Source organism: Parasteatoda tepidariorum, chromosome 9 (assembly GCF_982258835.1).
Source record: "Parasteatoda tepidariorum strain Cologne lab strain chromosome 9, Ptep-v5.0, whole genome shotgun sequence".
Taxonomy (NCBI): Eukaryota; Metazoa; Arthropoda; class Arachnida; order Araneae; family Theridiidae; genus Parasteatoda; species Parasteatoda tepidariorum.
In genome coordinates, this window is record NC_141763.1 from 74,391,815 (window position 1) to 74,414,897 (window position 23,083).

General features: G+C 28.4%; 3 protein-coding genes across 7 annotated transcripts in view; 1 reads left to right on the forward strand and 2 right to left on the reverse strand.

Annotated features, from left to right (window-relative positions):
- LOC107453563 (uncharacterized) overlaps positions 1 to 10,480 on the reverse strand; it is a 29,719-nt gene extending 19,239 nt beyond the window's left edge. For 2 of the 5 annotated variants that reach the window (XR_015429342.1, XM_016070431.4), the window contains exons 1-3: positions 10,381 to 10,480; positions 7,954 to 8,022; positions 6,590 to 6,693 (exon numbers count right to left, since the gene is read on the reverse strand). Coding sequence is in view for 3 of the 5 variants with exons in the window: in XM_016070431.4 (XP_015925917.2) it covers positions 6,590 to 6,693; positions 7,954 to 7,978 (129 nt within the window). In the remaining 2 variants the exon portion in view is untranslated. Of the gene's footprint in view, positions 1 to 6,589; positions 6,694 to 7,953; positions 8,023 to 9,771; positions 9,870 to 10,336 lie in introns of those variants that run through there. The other 3 variants (XR_015429343.1, XM_016070433.4, XM_071186816.2) reach the window with 3 other exon arrangements.
- Positions 3,328 to 6,583, reverse strand: mus301 (mutagen-sensitive 301). Its single transcript, XM_071186815.1, has one exon. It carries the CDS (start codon positions 6,497 to 6,499, stop codon positions 3,599 to 3,601), a length of 2,901 nt encoding a protein of 966 aa, XP_071042916.1. The 5' UTR covers positions 6,500 to 6,583; the 3' UTR covers positions 3,328 to 3,598.
- Positions 10,481 to 10,591: 111 nt separating the features above from the next.
- Hakai (E3 ubiquitin-protein ligase Hakai) lies at positions 10,592 to 22,743 on the forward strand. Its single transcript, XM_016070436.5, has 7 exons — positions 10,592 to 10,817; positions 11,015 to 11,221; positions 19,195 to 19,316; positions 19,407 to 19,493; positions 20,701 to 20,762; positions 20,845 to 20,971; positions 21,634 to 22,743. The coding sequence occupies exons 1-7, from the start codon at positions 10,805 to 10,807 to the stop codon at positions 22,561 to 22,563; spliced, it is 1,548 nt and encodes a 515-aa protein (XP_015925922.1). The 5' UTR covers positions 10,592 to 10,804; the 3' UTR covers positions 22,564 to 22,743.
- The last annotated feature ends 340 nt before the right edge of the window (positions 22,744 to 23,083 follow it).

Genomic DNA, 23,083 nt, shown 5'->3' on the forward strand with positions numbered 1-23,083 from the left:
GACATACAGAAATTAGGAATCTCAGGACAATGAAGGATAAAATATTTTTCACCAGGAAAAATCAGGATTACTACGAACCCTGCAATTATTTTAATGTAGAAAAAATCTTTCTGATTCACATTTTTCTTGGGTATAAAAAAACTGTTTAAAGTTAAATTCAGATTACCTATATTTTTTTAATAAATTAATGAAGTTATTCTATATAGAAATATTTGTCAAAGTGCAATTGAAGCAAGGTAAAAGACAATACAATTTATTTTGTTACTTAAAAGGTTTGAAAAAAAATAACATGTGAAATAAATTTTGTGATTTGTTCAGTTTAACCTGTTTTCCTACAGTTAGTAACGATACATATTTTTCTTCCATAAGTAATAATTTTGAATCACACATTTCCATGATTTATGGAAATGATTTTTAATGCTGTTACTGAATAAGAACTGAAAAACAAAAATATTGTATAATTAGATTTAAAAAATTTAAATTTAACTGATTATAAGCTTAAGTTCTTAATGCATATTACAAATTAATTAAATCGTCCAATTTCAATGAAAAATTCTGATTTCAATAAAACAAATCAGATTTTTTAATTTAAATACAAAATCAAGATATCACAAACTGTGTTTCAAAATGATATTGAGAGTTAAAATTCATATTAAAGTAAAACATAGCAAATAGTACCCATTCCAATATATCCCATAATAATACCTAAGGGTCTCAACTTTAAACTACACATTACTTAAAAATGTAGATATTAAAACTGAGTGTGTTATATACAATGATTTTAACATTTCTCAATTTTGATTTTATTTTAAAGAACTTCATTTATTGTATTGTTATGAAACGTTACATATATTTTTTTTTCGTAGAAAAATTTCAAAGACGGATGAAAGTCTTTTTATTTAAAAACCTCATATCATACATTTCAGAGAATTTTCATTTTTTTTTTTTTTTTTTTTTTTTGATGTTTTAACAATTTCTACAAATGCACTGGAAAACCAATTCTTCTTCACGACATGCCGAATTTTTAAAAAAGTGATGCAAAACTACATAAATAATAAAATTTATAGCATTCATCATTCTTTTTTTATTTTTTAATTTGTAAAAACAATATTGATTTAGATATATTTTAACATAAAAGATAAACAAACATAACACCAGAAAATTATATGAATGACAGATATTACAGAACAATACAGTCAATAAATTTCTTTTGAGAAATTGAAATTCTAGTCTTTAACAAATACATTCTATAATGAAAAATGAGTAAACCATTCCTAGTATTTAAACAGTCCAAAATTCAATTTAACGAATAAGTTATAGTTAAGTAATTTATTTCTTCTTTTTTTAAGTATACATTTTTCTTGGTTTTTCTTCATTAAAATATAATTCATAATATAATCTGTTGTCAGGTGTCCGTCCAGACCAAATTTACTACCGTTTAGCGGTACCTTCTCAAATTCAACTTTAGGAAAATTTCACAAAATACTTTTTCTTAAATTTTTATTTTTGCATCCCGTAAGAAATGACAAATCCATACTTTTACTACATTTTTTGTGTTGATTTTTTACTATAAATTTTAATTTTTCACAAATTATGTCTAAATTTTCACAAAATAGGTACCTCTCAGAAAAATCTAGACAAACCCCTGGTTGTTTTCTGTTACTGTAGTATAATAATGCATGAGTTACAACTCATGGATCAAAAGTGACCCCTTAATTGTCCTACATTACTAGATGTAAATATGTGAGAATAAGTAAAGAAAAAAAAAAAAAAAAAAAAGGAAATCTATTGTGCTCTGTGGCAAATTAGTGAACAAGTTAGAATTAGTGAAAATTCTTATTTCCCATTCCCCCCTCCTGTATACCGATATATTCATTGTTATAATTTGTTTACATAGAATAATTTTTATTACATTTTTATAATTTTTATTAAATATACTTGAGTAAAAAGAATTACATTTCAGACATAGTACTTTCAAATAAAAATGAAATTCATCCTTCATATGTATGATTATTGATTTTTGTTATAGTTGACTCAGTAGTCTTAATATTCATTGTTATAATTTGATTACATTAAATTATTTTTATTACATTATTTTAATTTTTATTTTATTATTTATTTAATTTTAAAAAAATTACGTTATAGCCATAGTATTTTCAAATAAAAATGAAATTCATCTGTCAGATGTATGATTATTGATTTTTGTCATAGTTGACTTAATACTCTTAATATTCATTGTTATAATTTGATTACATCAAATTATTTTTATTACATTATTTTAATTTTTATTTTATTATTTATTTAATTTTAAAAAAATTACGTTATAGCCATAGTATTTTCAAATAAAAATAAAATTCATCCTTCAGATGTATGATTATAGATTTTTGTTAAAATTGACTCTCAATTTTGTAATTTTTAATATATTGTGGCAGCTATCTAAAAATGGGTGAGCATCTCGGATGTAATAATTGGCTTGCCATGGCATCTTTCTTCTCACTTTTATTTTTATAAGAAACCTCAATTACAAAAAAAAATTTCAGAGCCAAATAAGAACTAAACAAATCAAATTTTACAACAATATGTTCTATAATAAATTAAATATATTTTTTGAAATGAAAAATATAAATCTTAACCTATTAATAATTTTGTTACATGCAAAAAATGGAGACTTCCCTTATACAATAATTCAACAAAATGAGCAATGTTATCCATTGCTATAGTAATAAAGGAATGCTTAAACTGCTAACTGAAATAAAAATCATAACTTAATCTTTAAAATTGAACTTCTGCGGAGGAAGACAAAGTGAATAACTACAATATCATATCAAATATGAACTTTTTTTTTTAATTTTAAATTTTTTTTTGTCACATTAGTTTTTACTTGCAAAATAAAACTATAAACAATTATATTTCCTCAAAATCAGAAATTTTATATACATAACTCAAACAACATGGAACTAACAACCATTTTCTAACTCAAAATAAGTAACATTCTATTTTCAAAATTATAGCTTTTCTAAAGCTTAAAATAATTTTTCTGATAACCAATAAAATATTGTTTCTCCAAGTTATTAGTAACGTTTGCAATTCTAAACTTTTCATTAATAGTGAAGTAAGGAACTGGCAAAGAAGATTTAAAATAAAGAGCTACATTTTTGTAGATTATAAACCTAATCAACATATAATTTTGAAAATAAAATGAAAATTTTGAAACATAACAAATTTTCTTGGAAAAATACTTTATCAAACGAATTCAAAACATTTAAGTATAAAACAAAATAAAGCACTGCTTTTTTTGTTGCTAAGTTTTGATAGTAAGCTTTAGTGAATTTTTCTTTTACTGTTTAAGCTTTTCTTTTCTTCACAATAATTATTTTAGCAGCAGATACAATTTCCATCCTAATTATAAAAGTGATGGCCTTAATCATAGCACATAAATCTTTGGAATGAATTCTAGATACAATATGCAAAAAACTTTAACTTGTTTATGATTAGTAGCAGAAGATTTCATGAAAAATATGAATTCTCTTATAACTCAGATAACAAAGTTTCATTAAATGGATTTTCAAAAAATAACAAAATATATGTGTTATGGCACCTAACTAACTTCTGTTAGTAATGAGAAGTTTTTATCAAACTCTTCCATTAGGTTCTCAGCCTCTTCTTGCAAAGCTTCAGCTTTCTCCATAATAATCATTTTGGCAGCAGAAATAATTTGATTAGCAGTTTTATAATTCATGTGCATCAATTTGTCAACTAAGTCTCTAGGATGAGCTCTAGCCACATCTGCCAGCGTTTTAAAACCAGCCACATACAGTTGCTTAGCTCTTCCACGCTTGACAGCCGGCAGCTCCATGAGAGGTATCAACTCCATTGTGACACAGTAAGATAACATTTTAACAAAATCTGGCAACAATTGTTGGTAAGCCCAAAATTCTTTAAGCTCTTTACAAAAATTACTCAATGTACCAGCTAAGGCAGTAGTGCTATTGAGCAAATTTTGAATAACACCACGATGCACCTGGTATTTTTGGGACACTGACCATATAGTCTCTTGATTCCACAAATCATACAAGATTAAAGTAATATAAAAATGATGCATAACAGTTTGTTTTTTGCCTAATGAGCGTCCACTAGCCATAAGCATAACCATCCGTTCTGTTATGCCAATTTGTTCAGCAGCAACAATATCTACAGCACTTAATTTAGAATACTTTTGAAAAAATATATCAGGGGCAAAGGTTATTGATGATGAGTATTCTGCAGGCGTCACAAGATATAATAAATGCAAATGGGAATGCAAAGCCAAACCATTTAATCCCCCACGCAGTCTCTTTACAAACTCTTCCATTGTTGAAACATTCACACCTCCACGAAAAGAAGCTTTCCCCAAATCAGTAATACAAAATTTTTTCTCCCCTGCATTATCCTCCTTACATAGCAACATCCCATGTTCACATAAGTTTTGCATGTTCTCTTCAAAAATTGTACTAGGGGTACAGCCAACTTTTTTGTTTTGAATTGATGCTAAGGTATGACCCATAAAAGAATAAACTTCTTTTACAGTTGTGGCAATATTTAAACCTACTAAACTCAATAGAAGTATGTCTAAAAGTTGAGGTTCAGTAATGTAATTACTTTGACACAGATCCATATCAGATGTTAGAAGTTTACCAACATTCAGCTTATCACAAGGTTTAATAATTAATATACTTTCACCTGAACTATCAATTCCTGCCCTTCCAGCTCTGCCTATCATTTGTTTATACCGACTATAAGTGATAAACTCAGAACCCACATAAGGAGCTCGAAGAATAACTCTTTTAGCAGGTAAATTCACACCAGCAGCTAATGTTGAAGTGCAAGTTAAACAGCAAAGTGTTCCATTAAGATAAGATTCTTCAATTAATTTACGTTCATCCATTGTAAGTCCACTGTGATGATAAGCAACCCCATATTTTAAACATAGTTTTAAGATATCACAAATATTTCCATTGCCATCTTCAATCAATGTTTTTATTAGAGCTTCCCTCTCTTCTTTTTTGTGATCAGTCATGTGATCCGGCATTAGTTGACAAATGGTCCTAGCTACATTTTCACAATGTTTTTTTGTGGGGCAAAATACCAAACAGGAATTTTTTGGTATAACTTCCATTATTAAACCAGTTACCATATCTGGATCACGGCACAACATTTCCTTTGAATATCCAAAATCTAATGTACGAGCCAGGCGCCATTCCTCAGCTCGTTTGTCAACCATTTCATACAGTTCATTGCCAATTTTGACAAATTCCTTCAATTCAATAGGTCTAAAATCTTTTTCATAAATATCAGCATTGAGGAAAGATTGGAGATCGGACATGTTGCTGAGCGTAGCGCTCATTCCAATTATTTGTGTAGTCTTAGAAGTGAAAAGAACTTTAGTTAACAAACTTTCGAGCACAGCTCCTCGACCACCTTTCTCTCCAATCATATGAAGCTCATCAACAACTACAAGACCAATTTCACCCATTCGCTTGTCCTCAATCATTGAGTTAACAAGGGAATGAGCTTTCTCTATTGTGCAAATATACAGAGTGTGTCTTTTTCGGCGTCTTCGAGGTGGAATAGTCCCTTTAATACCAGCACATTCTTCAATCACAAAATCCAAATCTACTGCAAATGGTGCTAAGCCACGAACTTTCTCTTGAACTAGTGATATATAAGGCAAAACTAAAATAGCATCTTTGAAGTAGCATAATAATTCTCTAATAATAAGAATTTCAGCAACTAAAGTTTTACCTCCACTAGTAGGTAAAGAATAAATAAGATTTCTTTTCTGTTTTACAGCTGGCAACATCAAACATTCATTTTGCCAAGTATACAATTCTTCAATACCTTTGTGAGACTTTAGTAGAGATATCATTTTCGATGGCAAACCAAAAAAGGGTCCAACAGATGTCTGTGAAAGCTGTTCATGTAACTTTTGAGCTTCATTTAAAGCAAATAAAAGACTAGTTCGTTTTAATTGTCTTGAAAATGGTGACTTAGGACTAGAAGAAACATTGTGTTTTAATTTCTGAATAATACGAGAAGATATACTTTCACTAGAAGTAGGGTAATTTCTAGAACTAGAGAGAACTGAAGTCTGTGGGAGTCCTTTTGGAAATTTAGACTGTGAAAGAAAAAATGTATTTGAATTGTTCAGATCCTCTTTTTCTTTTAGTGTCAATGAATCATCAGGAAACAATGGACAGGAACTATTTTGTATAACATTGATGGGTTCTACCTCTTTATTTTCTTCCACTTTTTCACTTGATTCATCCAGTGGTTTCAAATATTCAGAAAAATCTCCACCATCCATGAACTCACAAGTTATATTGCAGGGATTAAGCTGTTCTAAGTCATCATAAGTTCTCTTTAGTCTCTTTTTTGCAACAGGAGTCGAAGTAACAAAAGAAAAATCTTCATTTAAATTTGAGACATTATTCAGAAAGGCTGAAAAACTCGGAGAATCCATTATTTTGTTGATTTTTTTTTTTTAAATGTAGTGGGCAATTTAATATAAATCTATCAAAATGTCATGCCAATAGTGAAAAGTAGCACTCACCATTGGTTGAATCTGCAAGGAAGAACTGGTATCATCTGCATTGCTATTTATATTTCTGTAGGCATGGCTTAATGAAAATGCCAGAGAACAGAAAAAAATTGAAGCTGAAAAAAGTGAAGTGATATAATTAATTTTATTTTTTCTTTATTTATAATGCTACATTACAAAATTTACATAGTAATTAAGACTAAGACTCAACAAAAAATAAGAATGCAATAAAAGCATGATAAATTTAGCCACTTTATCACTTCAAGAGACAAAATTTTCTCCACAATCAATATTTTGCAGAAAACAAATAAATGTAGTACATATTTTTGAGTTTTAAAGTATTTTGATTTAAAAATTATTTTTAAGCATTAATATCAATCTGTAACCATACATTACCATGCTCAGTAGCTAAGTTTAATGATATGAGAAATGATCTACATAACATTAAATTCTAAGTAACAATAAGCCTCATGTTTCAAGGTTTGCGATTATAAAGTATAACTAAAAGATACCTATGAATGATTTATGCTATTTGTCTATCTAGACAGAAACCTTTTTTACATGTTATGATACAGAAAAATCGCTGATGATCAGCTCATCGTAAATGTCGATGGACTTAGAACTCTCCAATAAAATTGTAATTCAATAATTAAAAAGCTACTTTATGTTTGAGGCCACAAAAATATATGAAATTGAGTATGTTTAAATTAAAATATTTATTAAAAATTCATCATAAGCTCTAATAAAAAAAATTTAAATTGGCACCTTTTTAAATTTTCCTTTATTAAAGCTAAATAGTCTATTTTAAAGCTGGGACACTTCTTCTTTATCTTCTATTTGAAGAATGCCCTAAAAAGAATTTAATATGAAATTTTTTTGTTGTTTCTAATGCTACTTGCCGTATTAGCAAGCCTGCTTGGTGAAACCTAGCAAATTTAAGACAGAGTGTGCGTTTCTTTTTTTCAGTGGCGCCATCTATGGTCAAGAATTCGACTTCTGCCACACCATACGTCGCACCCGTTTATAGGACGGACCCATTCATTCACCCACAGATCGTAATTTTGACCTGAATCAGAGAACGATCGATCCCCAATTCAGTACCCCCAGAGGTTTTAATTTGTTATGGGGAGATGGAGGACTTTTGCGACTCGACAGATTTAACGTGCATCAGTCACTTTACTACACGGGGAGTCTTCGGGCGACGGGGTTCGAACCCACAAACTCTTGGACATGGGCCCAGCGCCTTACCGACCAGGCTATCCCGGCCCCGAAAATATAAAACATAATTCATTTCACTCGACCAGACTGAGCATTCCCAAATTTTTTTAAATAAAGATTTAGAAATAAGTATAGGTATTATACAAATTAATACTTACTAGATAAAAACAATGTCCTTGTCATGGTCAAATGAATCCTTTTAATTCTCAGTTTTATAGCTATTTACCCTAAAAATACAAAAAAGTTACTAAATAAGATCAAAGCAATACTTTAATAAAAAAAATAATAAATAATGAATTAACATGGCTTTGCTTCGGAAGTTTTTTTTTACCTAAAATTATAAAAGAAAGAATTTTGTGTAGATTTTTCTTCCTTTTAACAAAAATGAGTAGCATTCGGAGTTTTTTGCTCGCACTTAAATATAACGGTTAACTATAAATGTAAATTGGATTTTTAAAAAATTAAGATACATACTAAAGTGTTAAATCATCATAAAAATTACTTGATTATGTTAAATCTTGACTGTTGTGTATTAGCCAAAATCAATGACATCAATGGAAAATGGAAATAATATTTTTTTCCGAATAGTTGAACTTTCAAAAACATGCCTTGCTTAATCTCCTAATATACAATTATGTCAAATAATACTTTACTATAATAAAAATAGTCATTAAAAACTTTTTGGAGATATTTTCATATCGGTACTTGCTTGCAGAAAAGGTTGGTTTATCCCCCTCCCTAATAATTAAAAACCTCTAAAGTCCTTCTCAATATTCCATGCAAATAAAGAAAAATTTTGCAAATTATCATCAATTTTAATTTCTTAAAGTTAAAAACAAGAATGAGATAAAAATAATTAATCGCTCAACAGGTATTTGGTACATTAAAAAATTTTTTTTTGATGAGCGAAATTTTGAAAACTATTGTGGCTGTGTAATTTATTCTTGTTCCCCTCAAAAATTGGACTGGTTGCAAGCTTGCTTATTCTATTATTATTATTATTTTGTTTATGTATTCATTTATTTTTTGGTCTTTCTCATGTAACTGAACAGAAATTGTAAAAATTTGGTAAATATTTTGACATGAGTACCAATGTGGAAATACACGATTTTAAATTGCATTTATAATTTTTTTTTTTACTTGCAAAAATAATTTAAGCAAGTAAAAAAAAAAAAACATGTTTGGTTATTTGTGATTAAAATTATGAAATACTAAGATTATTTTAACTTAATTAAATAAATACATGGTTACAGATTTTTTTCCTATAAAGTTAACTTGCAAGGATGCTGAGTTGTTTAATTGGTGTTGAAGGAAGCGAATGTTACATTATCATTGATCTTCAACCAATAGAGTAAATGAATGAAACACGCAAAGTATAAAAATGCTTCAAAAAAAGACAGTATTAAAAAAAGACTGTAAAATTGAATTGCACTTTGAAATTTCAAAGGGTTACAGTGTAGAATGCAAAAAATAAGCTGTAACAGGCCCACTGGGAAGAGTAATTTTATAACGCGAAAAAAAATGACAATGGCAGCAGAATTATTGATGTAAGATATTTCCTAAATTTTAAATATATATGTACACTAAATTCTTCGTTACTAAGTTACTTATTAAAATATCGCCACTTTTCCACAATGCTAATTATTAGTTAAGTTTTAAGCTTGATTGCGGGAGATTTCCGTATTGTGTTCTGTGGCAGAATAGTCACCAAGTCTTGGAAACTTCCGGGCAGTGGCCCACGTGAAACCAAAAAAAACATCATCTATATGTCCCTTTTTTTTAAAAAATCTTTTGGCGCCTTGGCAATTGTAGTTGGCGCGACAGATCAGGATATGGAAATATCCCCCGTGATTGTTCAAATATTGACCTGAATTCAAATTGTTTGTTTTGTCCCCCAATTAATAGAATAATAATAAATGTATACATTAATACATGAATGAAAAGGTGGAGAATTCATGTTTTAAAGTGAAACTCGCTTTTATAAAATAGGAATTTGGAAACTGAGACCTAAGGACCTTTACTTTTCACAATGTAGCAGAGTCACAGAAAAAAAAAACCCAATTTTAAGTTATTTTTTCTGTTTTCTGCAAGAAAAAAAAAATTACCAAAATGAAAAGAAAATTACCAAAATGAAAAGTATACACAATTGTAAACCCCGAAACATTGTAAACTTTAATATGGCGAAGCAGAAATTTTGTTCTTTGTAAAATATGATTTGTTTTTTTTTTCTTTTTTTATTTATTTGACTCTTCATTCTTGAAAATTGCATACGAAACGGAGTTTAATCAACTCACTTGTCTCTATTTATTAGCACTAGCACAACAACAATTAAAATATTGATTCAATTTATAAGAAAGTAGTTAAAAATTAAAATAGGACACAAAATAAAAACCGTTACTAATCATTAGGCTGAAAAGCTATTCATTATTATAATCAAATACGAGGATATACAATACATTATAATAAGAGAAAAATGAGTGATGCAAGAGAAAGTATAATATGACAGTTTTTTAAAAGTTATAAATAAATATAATACTTTACTTTTAAAATGTTATGAAACGAAAATTCAAATTATTCAAACTTACTTCCATGATTTCATGATGTTAAGAAAAGAAGAAAAAAATGTAAACAGCTATTAGGTACTAGCAGAAGAAATTTTAAGTTGTACGTTATTTGCACTGAAAAAAACTAATAAAACTGAACGAGTTGGAACTACAAGTATGCTCTTATAAATTTTAAACCGAAAACTGAAAATTGAGTGCAAACTGTAGATGCGGAACAAACGTGAAAAATTTGATGGCTTGTGATAATTCTTTACCTGCAATTTGATTTTAAAGAAATTTATTCGCTTAAGGAGAGTTTCTCTTTTTTTCGTTTTTAAAAATAAAATATTTTTAGTGATTTCAGGTTTCTGAGTGAATCGCACGAATAATTAGTTCACAGCAAACTCAATTGTGAAATTTTATACGTAACCGCCAACTGTAATATATAAATATTTTAAAAGGAAAGATGGCGGATGAAAGTAAGTATGAGTAAAATGTGTACTGTAATTTTTAAAGAATCTTTCGTAATTAAATTCCCATGCTGTATGAAAAATTTTGGCGAATAAGTTGTTTAATAACATTCTATTATTTTTCATATTTATTTGTCTTTCATTTATTATTCTTAAAAATGCCCACTGTTTCTCTGTGCTTTATCATTGTTTACATTATATCGTAGCTGATGATTTAGAATATTCAGACACAAATGTTGGATCAGCTCAAACACAGGGAGTGCGTAAAAATATTTCATTGAAACTGAAAGGTAAAGGACGGGGAAGAGGTCGTCGAGGAGGAAAAGCAAAGCGAACTTCAACAAAAAAAGCTAATGATGACAATGAAGAAAACACTGATCCTCCCGGCGAGAAGACGTCTCCTGATAAAACATGTAAGTTTGAGTTCTCCATATTTAAAAAAAAATTATTAGTTATTTATTTGAAATTGTCGTATATAATATTTTTATAACTGTTACTATCAATCCGATTCCTTCTTCATAACATAATTTTATGATTGCTTCCACATATCCGCGTATTTTATGTTTACAGATGCTCTCTTATTAAAAAAGAAAACCGTATTCTAAATGTTATTTATTTTCATTTATATTACAGGGGTCGTCCCCCACTTGCAACTATTTTTAGGAGGATTAAATTCATTTTAAAAGATTTATATGTATTTTTGTTCTCCTATTTGCTACTGCTAAAAATGCTGAGTTGCTATTAACTTTTTATTTATTTTATGTGTGTAAGAAAACGTTGATAAAATTATAGGAGAGATAGTAAATATTTTGTGATATCAAAAATTCAAGGTTTCGAAGATCAGTTATTTCAATATTAAATATTTTTAATTTAGTCATAATTATAACTATACTGTTGTTTTAGAGGTTGTATAACATGTATTTACTTAAAAAAAACATTTATCAGATTACTGTCAGCAACATTAGTCAAAACACTGGAAAGACAACGATCATCAGTGCAACTCTCACTGTTCGTTTATGATCAAAGGAAAATGCTCTTTGCACAAACTTGCGGCCATTGATGTCACATTCAAGAGAAGTGCTCTTTGCACACGCTTGAAATCATTGATGTTGAAGATTCATCGATAGTCATCGGACTCATCTCATTAGATCTCAATTTTCGATATCCAAAAAATATGCCGATGATTGCATAACATTGATATTTTTCGATTTATCACCTAGTGCTAGTTGTACGTCCATCATCTTACAAAAACATTTTACTAACCTTTGCATTTTGAGATCTAGGATTGTGCATTTACTAATTGAAAATTAAAAGAATTCATTAAGAAAAATGTGTGAAAACAATATGTATCTTAAGTATGTAATGAATACTCGTCCACAATTCGATTTCCCCCATTTTTGCCAAATATTAGGCAAAATATTATTTGGGAAATTATTTTTCACCAAAGTTTTTTTCTGTGTGGAAATTTTATTTTGAAGTATTGTGATTTAATAAATAAGAATCTAAAATCATATTTTATACTATATATTATAAGAAATAGTTTAGTCTAAAACTTTTCAATTTATGTTCTGAAAGGCACATAGAAAAGTGAAATTTGAATTGAAACTAGATTACTTTATACTGAACCATCAGTTTTGTAATGCTGATTTTTTTTAAACTTATATTCAAGCAAGTCAATTTCATTGGTTTTTCAACACATAGTTTAAGAAATAGAGATTTTTTTTTTGTTTATGCTTGTTTTTCTGTTTTAACTAAAGCGAAACATATTAGCGGAGCCTTTCTAATTGACTTAATTCTTTTATTTCTTGCACGGTTGGATAGATAACTGGTAACATAGAAAACTGATATTCTCAACGTTAAAGTTATATTTACGAGCCAAGTAACGATTTTTTCCTGTTTTACTTTTCATTTTTAGTATTTTTTCTATTATCGTTTTTATTATGACAGCAATTTTTAAAGAGCGTTTCTAATGAACGTTACTCTTTTATGGTAACTTTTTTCTAAAATTCAGGGATGTAAAAAAGTTAAAATTAAATTTTTTTTTCGTTAAATCTTTCGTTTAAAAATTTAGAACATTTTTTATTTTGGTTTCTATCTAGCTTTTTTTTTTCTTTTTTTTTTCTCAAAAATTTTCCACTTTTTTAGACCTTTTTATTATGCCACTGCCAGGGTTGGCAGGTTTTTGACATGTGACAGTTTTTGACAGTTTAAACCATGGTTTAAACCGTCATGTCAAAAACCTCATTGTCAAAAATGTCGAAAATGTCAAAAACCTATATTCATATGTTAAATTTAATTAATACATAAAATTTATATATTTTTTAAAGGATAGTGTTTCTAAATATGTTCTAGAAAAAAAAATTTAAAATTTTGAAGAAACACTTATATTTTGAATAGTAACCAAAATCTTGTACTTTTGAAAACTCACATCTTTTGTAATATTATGTATTCATTTTCATGTGTTATTGAAAATCTGCAGTGATATTATTAAGAAATTTATTTATAACCAAATTTAGTGTATAGTATAGATCAGTGGTGCGCAAACTAGGGGTCGCCAGAAGTTTTTGGGGGTCGCCAAAATTTTTATGAAATGCATTATCCCTGCATGCTGCATACCATACAGTGTACATATAAAGAGTGAATCGCCATCACTCACTGTTTAATTGCAATTGGATTTCCGAAATGTCACGAAATATCGAGTCAGAAGTCATAAAACGCATACAAAATTCATCTGTATTTGCTTTACAACTGGACGAGACTACCAATATTACTAAAATGTCACAACTAATTATTTACGTTAGGTTTATTTTTAATGAAGATATAACAGAAACGTTTTTATGTTGCAAAAATTTGGAAGGAAAAACAACTGGAGAAAAAATATTCGAAGTAATAAATGAATATTTTGAAACAAAGTCCCTTACCTGGGCAAACTGTGTTGCGGTTTGTACTGATGGTGCTGCAGCATTAACAGGTTCGAATAAAGGGCTCAGAGGCTTAATTCAGAAGGTGGCACCTCATATGGTATTTAATCACTGTATGATTCATCGGAAAGCTCTTGTTGCAAAAGATATGGATGAAGAGGTGCACAACGTATTACAAGACGCTGTTAGTTCAATTAACTACATTAAATGCAACAGCCACAACAGCCGTCTCTTTTCAATACTTTGCAATGAGATGGGCTCAACGTATGAGAAATTACTGTTACACATCAAAGTCAGATGGCTTTCACGTGGGAAAATACTACGACGGATATTTGATTTGAGAAATGAAGTGTACATGTTCTAAATCGAAAAGAAACATAGATTGGCAAATTATTATATCAATGAAGTTTGGCTAGGGAAGCTGAGCTATTTAGTTGATATTTTCGAAAAACTTAACGACTTAAATTTGAGCTTGCAGAGTGAGAATTCAACTATCATAACTACAGCCAGTAAAATTCAAGCTTTTAAGAATAAGTTTAGTCTCTGGCAAACTGAACTGAATAAAAACAACACCAACATGTTCCCTTGCTTTAACGATTTTATCAAGGAAAATAATATAGATATATTTACATTTAAAAACATAATTTCCAATCACATTGAAAAGTTAACGAAAAATTTTTCGAGAAGATTCGAGGATTTTCCTGAAAACGATCTTGGTTGGATTCGTGATCCATTTTCCTTTGACATATGCAGTTCAACGCTTCAAATTAGTGAGAAAGAGCAATTGATAGATCTGATTAGTGACTATACTCTTCGAAATCAATTTAAGACTCAGCCTTGCCAAACATTTTGGCTATCCGTAGAAAAACAATAGCCCGTTTTATGCAAGAATGCCATCAGAGTGTTAATACAATTTGCATCAACGTATTTATGTGAAACTGGATTTAGCAAACTAGTTTCAATAAAAACTAAATACCACTCGCGTTTAAAACCTAAAGATGATATGCGAATTGCAATTAGCAACATACATCCAAACATCGATGAGATTGTTTTGTGTTATACAAAAAGTATTTTCTTAAAATTATAAATAAAATTAATATGAGTCAAATATGATGATGTTTTTATTCGATGAAACGAAAGAAATGCTCGAAATATACATCGTATTTGTGAACATTTATCTCTAGGGGTCGCCAAAAATTTTCTCTCTACAAAAGGGATCACGGTCGAAAAAAGTTTGCGCACCACTGGTATAGATTATACTAAAAATTAGACATTTTTAAAGATAAACATTAGCAGTTTTGTACATTAGACATCTTTTAAAGAAAAATCTTTTTAATATTTTTTTAAATCTTCTTAATAATCTTTTTAACATAAGACAATACAAATTTAAGTGCTTTCTGTTAAATACACAGAGTAGTTAGTGTCAATTTACAGTATATTCAGCCTATTCATTTTGCTGAATATGATATAGTTTTGTTGAATATCTAAATATTCAGCTGTTGAATAATTACTTCTTGCTTTCAAGATATGCATTATTTGTATTCTTAATACGAGTGGAGGAAAAAAACATTAAGAGATAAAAATTTTTTTAAAATGATAAGTGTAATAATTATAAATAAATATAATGAACAATATGAATTATATTTATCATTATTCATAAATATAACTACTTTTAAATTCAAATAAACATACTGGATAATAAAGATATTCGGTATAACATTAAAAAAAAAATTTTATACACTTGTTTCAAGTTTGTATTTATACAACATAACTTGTAAGTTCCTTATAAATATTAGTTATATGTTCCTTATATGTCAAAAATGCATAGTAATAAACTTTTAATTTTCTTAAGTATCAAAAAAAAAAATTTTTTTTTTTTTTTCAAAATATAAATATTTAAAAAATTTTTGTGCAAAATTTTTCTGCACCATGCATTTGAATATAAATTTCTGAGATTTTAAATCTGTTATTTTACCTTAATTTTAATTAAAAAATATTTTAATACCTGCTGATTACCTATAGTATAATTAAATTTCAATATAATGCATGGCAACTGTTGGTAGTTTTGAAGTTTATATATTTTCTTGGCAAACTTCAGTTTTTGACATTTTTGACGGTTTAAACCAGTATTATACCCTTGTCATGTCAAAAACCACTTTTTGACGTCAAAAACCCAACCCTGGCCACTGCAATTAAGAGGGTTTCTATTAGACTTTTTTCTTCAATTTTTCTAAAAAATTCGAAAATTGGAAAATTAATTGTTTTGAAGTTTTCTTCCAAAAATTGAGATCTATTTCTATTCTAGTAATCAGAATTAAACCTATAACCACAGATAATTTTACCAGTGTGTAATTATTATTTAAACAATGCATTAATTGTTTGAAAAAGGAAATGCGATTAAAAAGGCAGTGTTTTTGAACGAGTCTTATTTTTACAAAAAAGACGCATTTATAGGGATAAAAAGGGCAAGCAGGGCGGACTACCCTTCTAAAAGCGCTTAGGGAAAACCCTGTATATAACACCAATTTAGTATTTAATTCAATAATTGTATCACTTGACTTTATCAAAATAAACTGATAAAGGTGAAGTTATTATGAAGCATGGAATTATTTTAGGCGATGTTCAAATGTACTTAACCTCTTTACTACTGAAGTATAATGGAATAAAACGAAACAATATTAATTATTCCGAATTTCTGTTTTACTGCCATTACTAATAATATAAAGAAAATAAGAATTATGCTACCTACGTTCTAATAATTTTTGGTATACACATACTTGGACCTCAGGTCTGAATTAAGTAAAAGAATATAATTATTTTAAATGTTATGTCACACCTAAAGTAGGAATGAACATGCATATTGTTATGTAATGGTCTATTTAATTGTATAATTAAATAGACGAATAGATTTAAAAATTATTTAAGAGAAGAAGAAAAACTAAAATTTTTCTAAGCACGTTGCAATACTGCTTTAAAAATCAGTTTCAAAACTGTTTTAATTATGCAATGCAAAATAAATAATTATTGAAAAAAAATCTAAAATTAAAAAAAAATATTTAATTCTCGCGGGTAAGATTTTAAATTTATTGAAAAAAGTATATGAAAAGTTAAGAGTTATTAAATGTATGTACTTTAATCTAAAACAATTAACTAAAATACACATAAAAATATTATTAAATCATTGTAGTGTCTCTAAATAGATATATCTTACATAGATTTCATAATACTATGAGATTTCTCTTTGCTACTATGTCGTAATTTTCGCTATACGATATCAAGGTGCACAAACGTGGACCTACATGTTCTTAACTGCATTGTTTTTAAATAATAAATTAATGTAAATTTAAAAACTTCCTACTCATAACTGCTAAGCCAAAAGAAAAAAAATTCTTCCCAGAATAACTAAATTATATAATATTTAAAATTAAAAAATTTTTTTTTTTTGAGAGCAGATGGATTTTGTCATTTTTCAAAAATCTGTTTATTTAGAATTCTACCCAAATAGTTTACGTTTTTCGCATGACTTAGGATAAATGTCCACAAATTTTTCTTTTCAGTAATGGTAATACAGTAGGGGACCAATTATCCGGAACGATCGGGACCATCGCTATTCCGGATAACTGATTTTTCCGGTTTTCTGAATCACTACAAAAAGCCGTTTTTTTTATTGTTAAGCCCAACTAAAAAAAAAGAAACTGGAAATAATCTTAAAACGAAGAAAAAACGAAGTAATACACTAATGATTATTTCCAAAATGATGGTAAGGTAAACATCTTTCAAAATAGAAAGAAAAATCCTAAAATCTTATGAGGAAAAATATGTTTTTTTGTTTTGAAAATGGCGGGAAAATTTATCGAATTTCGTTCCGGTTTCCTGATTTCCGGATAACGGGTTCTGTACTGTATTATAAATTTGTTATAGCATATTTTTCGATGCTAATAAGCGAAGGTCCACATATGTGAGCCGTTGTGATAAAGAGGTTAATGTTGAATTTGAACTAGATGATTAGGGTTGACATGGGTAATGAAAATTTAATAGTCTAATAAAACCACCTAGATATTCATTTAGTGCTGCAAAAGTTTTATATGGCTTACATACTTGACAGAGTATCTGCGCACCTGGAAAGTCATGTATTTCGGTATGGGGCGAAATTTGTCATGATTTTAACTTTTTTTTTTTTTTTTTTAAAAAATCAGGGATTTTGGTTGTCAAAAAATCTAATTTTTAAAAGTTCCCCCCACCCCCTCCCTTATTTCACAGTGCTCCGAATATCTGAATTTGTAACAAAATACCCTCTCATAATCATATTTTATTAAATTTTAAAATGTTTTTATCCTGTTCTTTAAAAATTATGGTGTTCTTTCAAAAGATGAGAGAAAGAAGAACATCATTTCTGGAGCAAATTATCTGTTAAACTTCTGTGATTCCAGAATTTTTTTATCTCTTTATTATTTTTATTTAATCAATTTAAAATTCTAAGTTTAGGCTTTTTATATTACACTTTTAAGAATTAATAAAACAGGTTTAAATAACTACATATATCTGACTGTATTTAGTTACTTACTTTTGTATCTTTTTAGCTACTTTAATTACTTCAACTCTTTCTTGTTTTTTAAGTTTGAAATCAATAAATATAAAGATGCAGAGTATAACAGTTTTGGTTGTGCCAATTAGTGTTATTGTAACGCTTTTTTAAATTTTTTGTTGTGTTTTTGTCGGAGAAAATAGTAACTTCTGTAAGTCACGAAAAATTCAAATGGAAAGTCATGAATTTGAAAATCTAAAATGTAGCAGATAACCTGTATGAGAAAAATAATCAAACTTCACAATTGCCTAATTCATGTTATGATATGCATAAAAAATTATAAATTGCCTTTTATTATGCAAGAAAACTAATTATGTTCTTTATCCCGTAATGGTTGAAGATTAAAATTAAATGAAGAAAAGCTAAAATAATATTAGTAAGTGAATTCCATATATTGTTTAAAATGCTAAGATCAAATAAATGAGAAAAACATAGTAGAACATAGACTTACAAAATATTATATTAAAATTAGATTTCTAAAGATTATGAAATTTTAAAAGACAATTCTAAAAGAGTGAAAATTTATTGATGAACAATTATACTGCCAGTACATAAATGCAAAGCTCAGCTCAACATGTAAATTTGAAATTCCATCATGTAAACATTTCTGTACCAGACACTTTCAATTATTCCTTTTGAGATCTAACTAAACTAAAGCCTAAACAATGTGTGGAACAGTCAAATTAGTACCAAAAAAAAATTTTTTTTAACACATAAAATTTGATGCGAGGAAACTATTTTTCTTTATTATTTTGTAACCAAACATATTTCAAGGGGACAATTTTATCCCCCATGCATATAATTTTAGAGACAATTGTAGAATATTTGACAACAATTGTATATATTGTAAACAATTCTAATATATATATGTATATTTTAGTTACAGATACAAACCTTGATGAAGTTATTTCTAAGCTTGATAAAACCCCAGCCTTCAGTCCCATGGATCGTTCATTTCCTGAACCTTTGCACCAAAACCAAAAATTAAGATGGGATCACAAAGTATGGAATTTTGAATTCTAGAACTATTTAGATTTGTAATTGTAAAAAAAAAAAAAAAATGACTTATTCTTGTTAAAAATTATTTTGTAGGTAAATCTGATTGGGGAAAAAGTAATAGACCCCCTAATTCATTGCTGTGAAAAATGTTCATTGCCTATTCTAAATTATGGCCGGATGGTAATGTATAGTTTTTATTCTAATTTAGTGTAGATATCTTTGTTTAACTAAGTATAAAAAAAAAATTTCCCAAAATTTGTATTAAAATCATGTTATAATAAAGAATAATTAACAGATATGACACATTAGAATGATTATGTGAAAATGTAACAATTAACATCCTTTTAAGAAGTTGAATCATTCATATAAATGTTACTTTTTAATGTTAAGTTTTAAAAACATATTTTGAAAGCTATTTCTTTTTTACTATATAAAATGAAATTATCTAATAAATTTTTTTTAAAATTTACAATTCATTCATGTAAAAATTCTTTCTAATAATCAATTTTAAATGGTGACATCTGTTGTGTAATAATCCTTAAACAATCAGTATTAATCCTCTTTTCTCTTTTTTAACTTTTAAAACATGCAGACTTTTTGTTATTTAAATATATAAAATTGTGGTTCTTTTTTCATTTAGTGTTTAATATTGCAAATATAGTTGTTATAAATAAATGCAATAATTCTAGTTTCAAGCTAATAATATTTTGAAAATGTTTTGGGGGAAATCTGGGGATAAACTTTTTTTATAAATTTCTAATGGTATTTCTTTTTTTTTTCTTTTTTTTTTTAGCTAATATTAATTTTAGCATTATTAATTTTTCTTTAAGCAAAAAGAAAGTCTACTTCTCTTATTGGATAACTCTCCTCCCTTCTTAAAATGTATTTTTCCCCCAATTACATTTTTTTTTCAGTAAACCTATATGGAAATTTATACTTTACTAATTGTGACTCCATTAATTGAGCTTCTTTTTTTTTTAATTTTGTAAACCAAAATCATGTGACATTTTTAGGAGTAAGTTATTGTTACTGCAGAAGTGCTCATTCTTTATCATTTAAAAAGTAGTAGGAAGTTTAAGTAATCTTTTTCACAAACATTTTAATTGTGTATTATTAACTGTATAAAAGAAAAATTAATACCATCCATCTTGATATCTCTATGACATTTAAAAAGAAATTTCATTTTTAATTTATTCTTTATTTCAAATTGAGTGTTTGTCTTTGTATAGTTTCTTAATTATTCCTAAAAAAATTCAACTTAACGTGATTATTAACATTTTTAATGAAAAAGATATTTTAGAGGGTGAGTGGGAAATGTTTGTGGTACTTTTGTTTATCTATGCTTTACTAAGAGTTTTTATTATTTTAATATCTATCTTTTTTTTAGATTCCTTGCAAACATGTTTTATGCTTTGATTGTGCTAAAAAACTGGAAAAGGTTTGTCCAAAGTAAGTATTGTCAATATGTATTTTGTTAAATATATGTCATTATTAATATTCTTGGTTATTTAATTGTGTCTGACTGTTTCAGGTGTGATATGAATGTTCAAAGAATTGAACAGAGTATTTTAGGTACTGTTTTCATGTGTACATATGGAGGTTCTCGGCATGTACCTGGTGCTTGTGGGAGAACTTACCTCAGTCAAAGAGATCTGCAAGTATGAAATACTTAAATCCCTTTTCTTCTAATCACCAATTATTAGTGTATGATGAATTTGATTAATTATAGCTTATATTTTCATTATTAAAAATAATAGTTAAATTTAAAAGTAAACATATAACTCTTTTAAGTTTTTTTTTTTTTTTTTTTTTGTTATCTGAGTACTTTAATATGGTGTTTGAACTAATGTATAAGTACTAAATCATTCAAATTACATTGTACAATATGCGTATTTAATTTATAAAATAATATATCCAAATAATGAAAATATAAAAATTTTAAGTTTTGAAGTGGCATTTTTTATATTATTATTATTTCATGGGTGTTCGTGGAGTACCAAATGTTGATGATTTTTTAAATCTAAAGTATAAATGCTGTTAAAGTATTATTTTTACTTCATTTTAAAATATTATTTTTATTAATTTTCTTTTACCAAGAACTTTTGTGTCTAGAAAATGATCTTTGAAAAAAAATTCAGATCCTTTCATAATCCTTTACGAATCTAATCCTAACAAAAACATTTAATCAATATCTAATTACTTTAAATAGTTCCTGCTTTTTTGTATTTTAATTACATAATGAGCAATTCTAATTTAGATATATATAAGAAACTGTAAAGTTAAAAGTTTTAAAAGTTTACTTATTCCTTACTATCTTTAGGCTCATGTTAATCATCGACATTTAAAAACAACTTCATCCTCCTCCACTACACATCCTCCGCCTGTTTCTACTGTTGGCGCTAGTCATGTTCCTTTGACTAGGGATCCACGTGATCCAAGAGCTCATTTACAAGTTGATGTTTCACACCAGTCAGTTATTGTTGGTGGTCACATTCAACATCCTCAAGAACACAGGGATCCTGTGGACCACACAAGAAATACTAATATTCCTTTGGGAAGCCCAGTTGGACAGTCTCGTCAATACCCTCATTCTCCTGCTAATTATGCCAGTACTATACCTGTCAGTAGTGCAAGACCTAATTTGATAACGGTTCCCATTCAAGATGATGGAGCAAATCATGTGCCGCCTGTAGCTTCACACCTTCATCCGCAACCACATGCACCCCAATATTCTGCTGGTGTCACACCGACTCATCCTTTACCTCCACTACAACACCCGCCAGCAACTTATCCACCACATGCTTATCAGCATCCTCATCCAGGTACTGCTCCTACGTATTCCCAAGCACCACCCATTACTACCCAGGCTTTTAGCCAACCTCCTCCCCCAGTTCATCACCAACCTCCAATTAACCATCCACATGCTCCACCAGGTGGTCCAATATACTCAACACCTCCTCCTGTTGTGCATCATCCACCTCCTGCTACTTATACTCCTCCTCGTGGTCCTACTCATGTACCTCATCCCGTGCCTCCTCCCCAGCGTTTTCCACCATCATCTGGTGGATATGAAGAAACTCCTTCATATATGCAGCAGTGGCCTCCAAGTGGTGTACCTCCACCACCAACCCGAACTGCTCTTCCTCCGAGACCTATAGCTGCACCTCCTCCAGCTCAAAATCCTAGTGTTGGACACATGCCTCCTAGAGGACCTTCAGAACCGCCTTATAGGCCATCTTATTATCAGTGAATGAGATGCGTTTTTGAAACAGTATGTAATATTAACTGTTAGTTATAAATTGTTGAAACTTATAAGTTTTATATATTTCTCTCATCTATAAATTGTCTAAGTGAGCTAACCATTTTATATTATTACACCTGCAAGCCTGCAGTTTCTTGTAAATTTGTACATTAAAAAAGTATTTGAAAATAGTTGCCCTCGTATTTTAATTTTTTGGTGAAGTAAAGTTTTGATAAAATAAAAAGTAAATGATTTTTAATAATTTCTCAGTGAACAACTCTTATATGTAGATGCAGTTGAACAGAGGACCAACCACCATATTTTTATTTCCCATGCTCCATTGCTTTCTTTAATGTTTACATTTTAATAAGAAAACCTCATCCCTATATGCTGGCTGAAAGGTCTTGCTTATACATGGCGAATTTGCAAAATAGCTTCTTAAACAATTCCAATAAGTTATTTCCAACTCTGGCATAAAATTTTGAAATTAAAATCACTCAAATCAATATAATATTCACAGCAATAAAAA

What these genes read in the sequence shown, in the direction of transcription:
- mus301 (XM_071186815.1), bottom strand. Translation starts at nt 6,499, where the DNA reads ATGGATTCTCCGAGTTTTTCAGCCTTTCTGAATAATGTCTCAAATTTA.
- Hakai (XM_016070436.5), top strand. An exon ending in CTGGAAAAGGTTTGTCCAAA is followed by an intron (nt 20,763 to 20,844) that starts GTAAGTATTGTC and finishes TGACTGTTTCAG; the next exon opens with GTGTGATATGAATGTTCAAA. An exon ending in TCAGTCAAAGAGATCTGCAA is followed by an intron (nt 20,972 to 21,633) that starts GTATGAAATACT and finishes TACTATCTTTAG; the next exon opens with GCTCATGTTAATCATCGACA.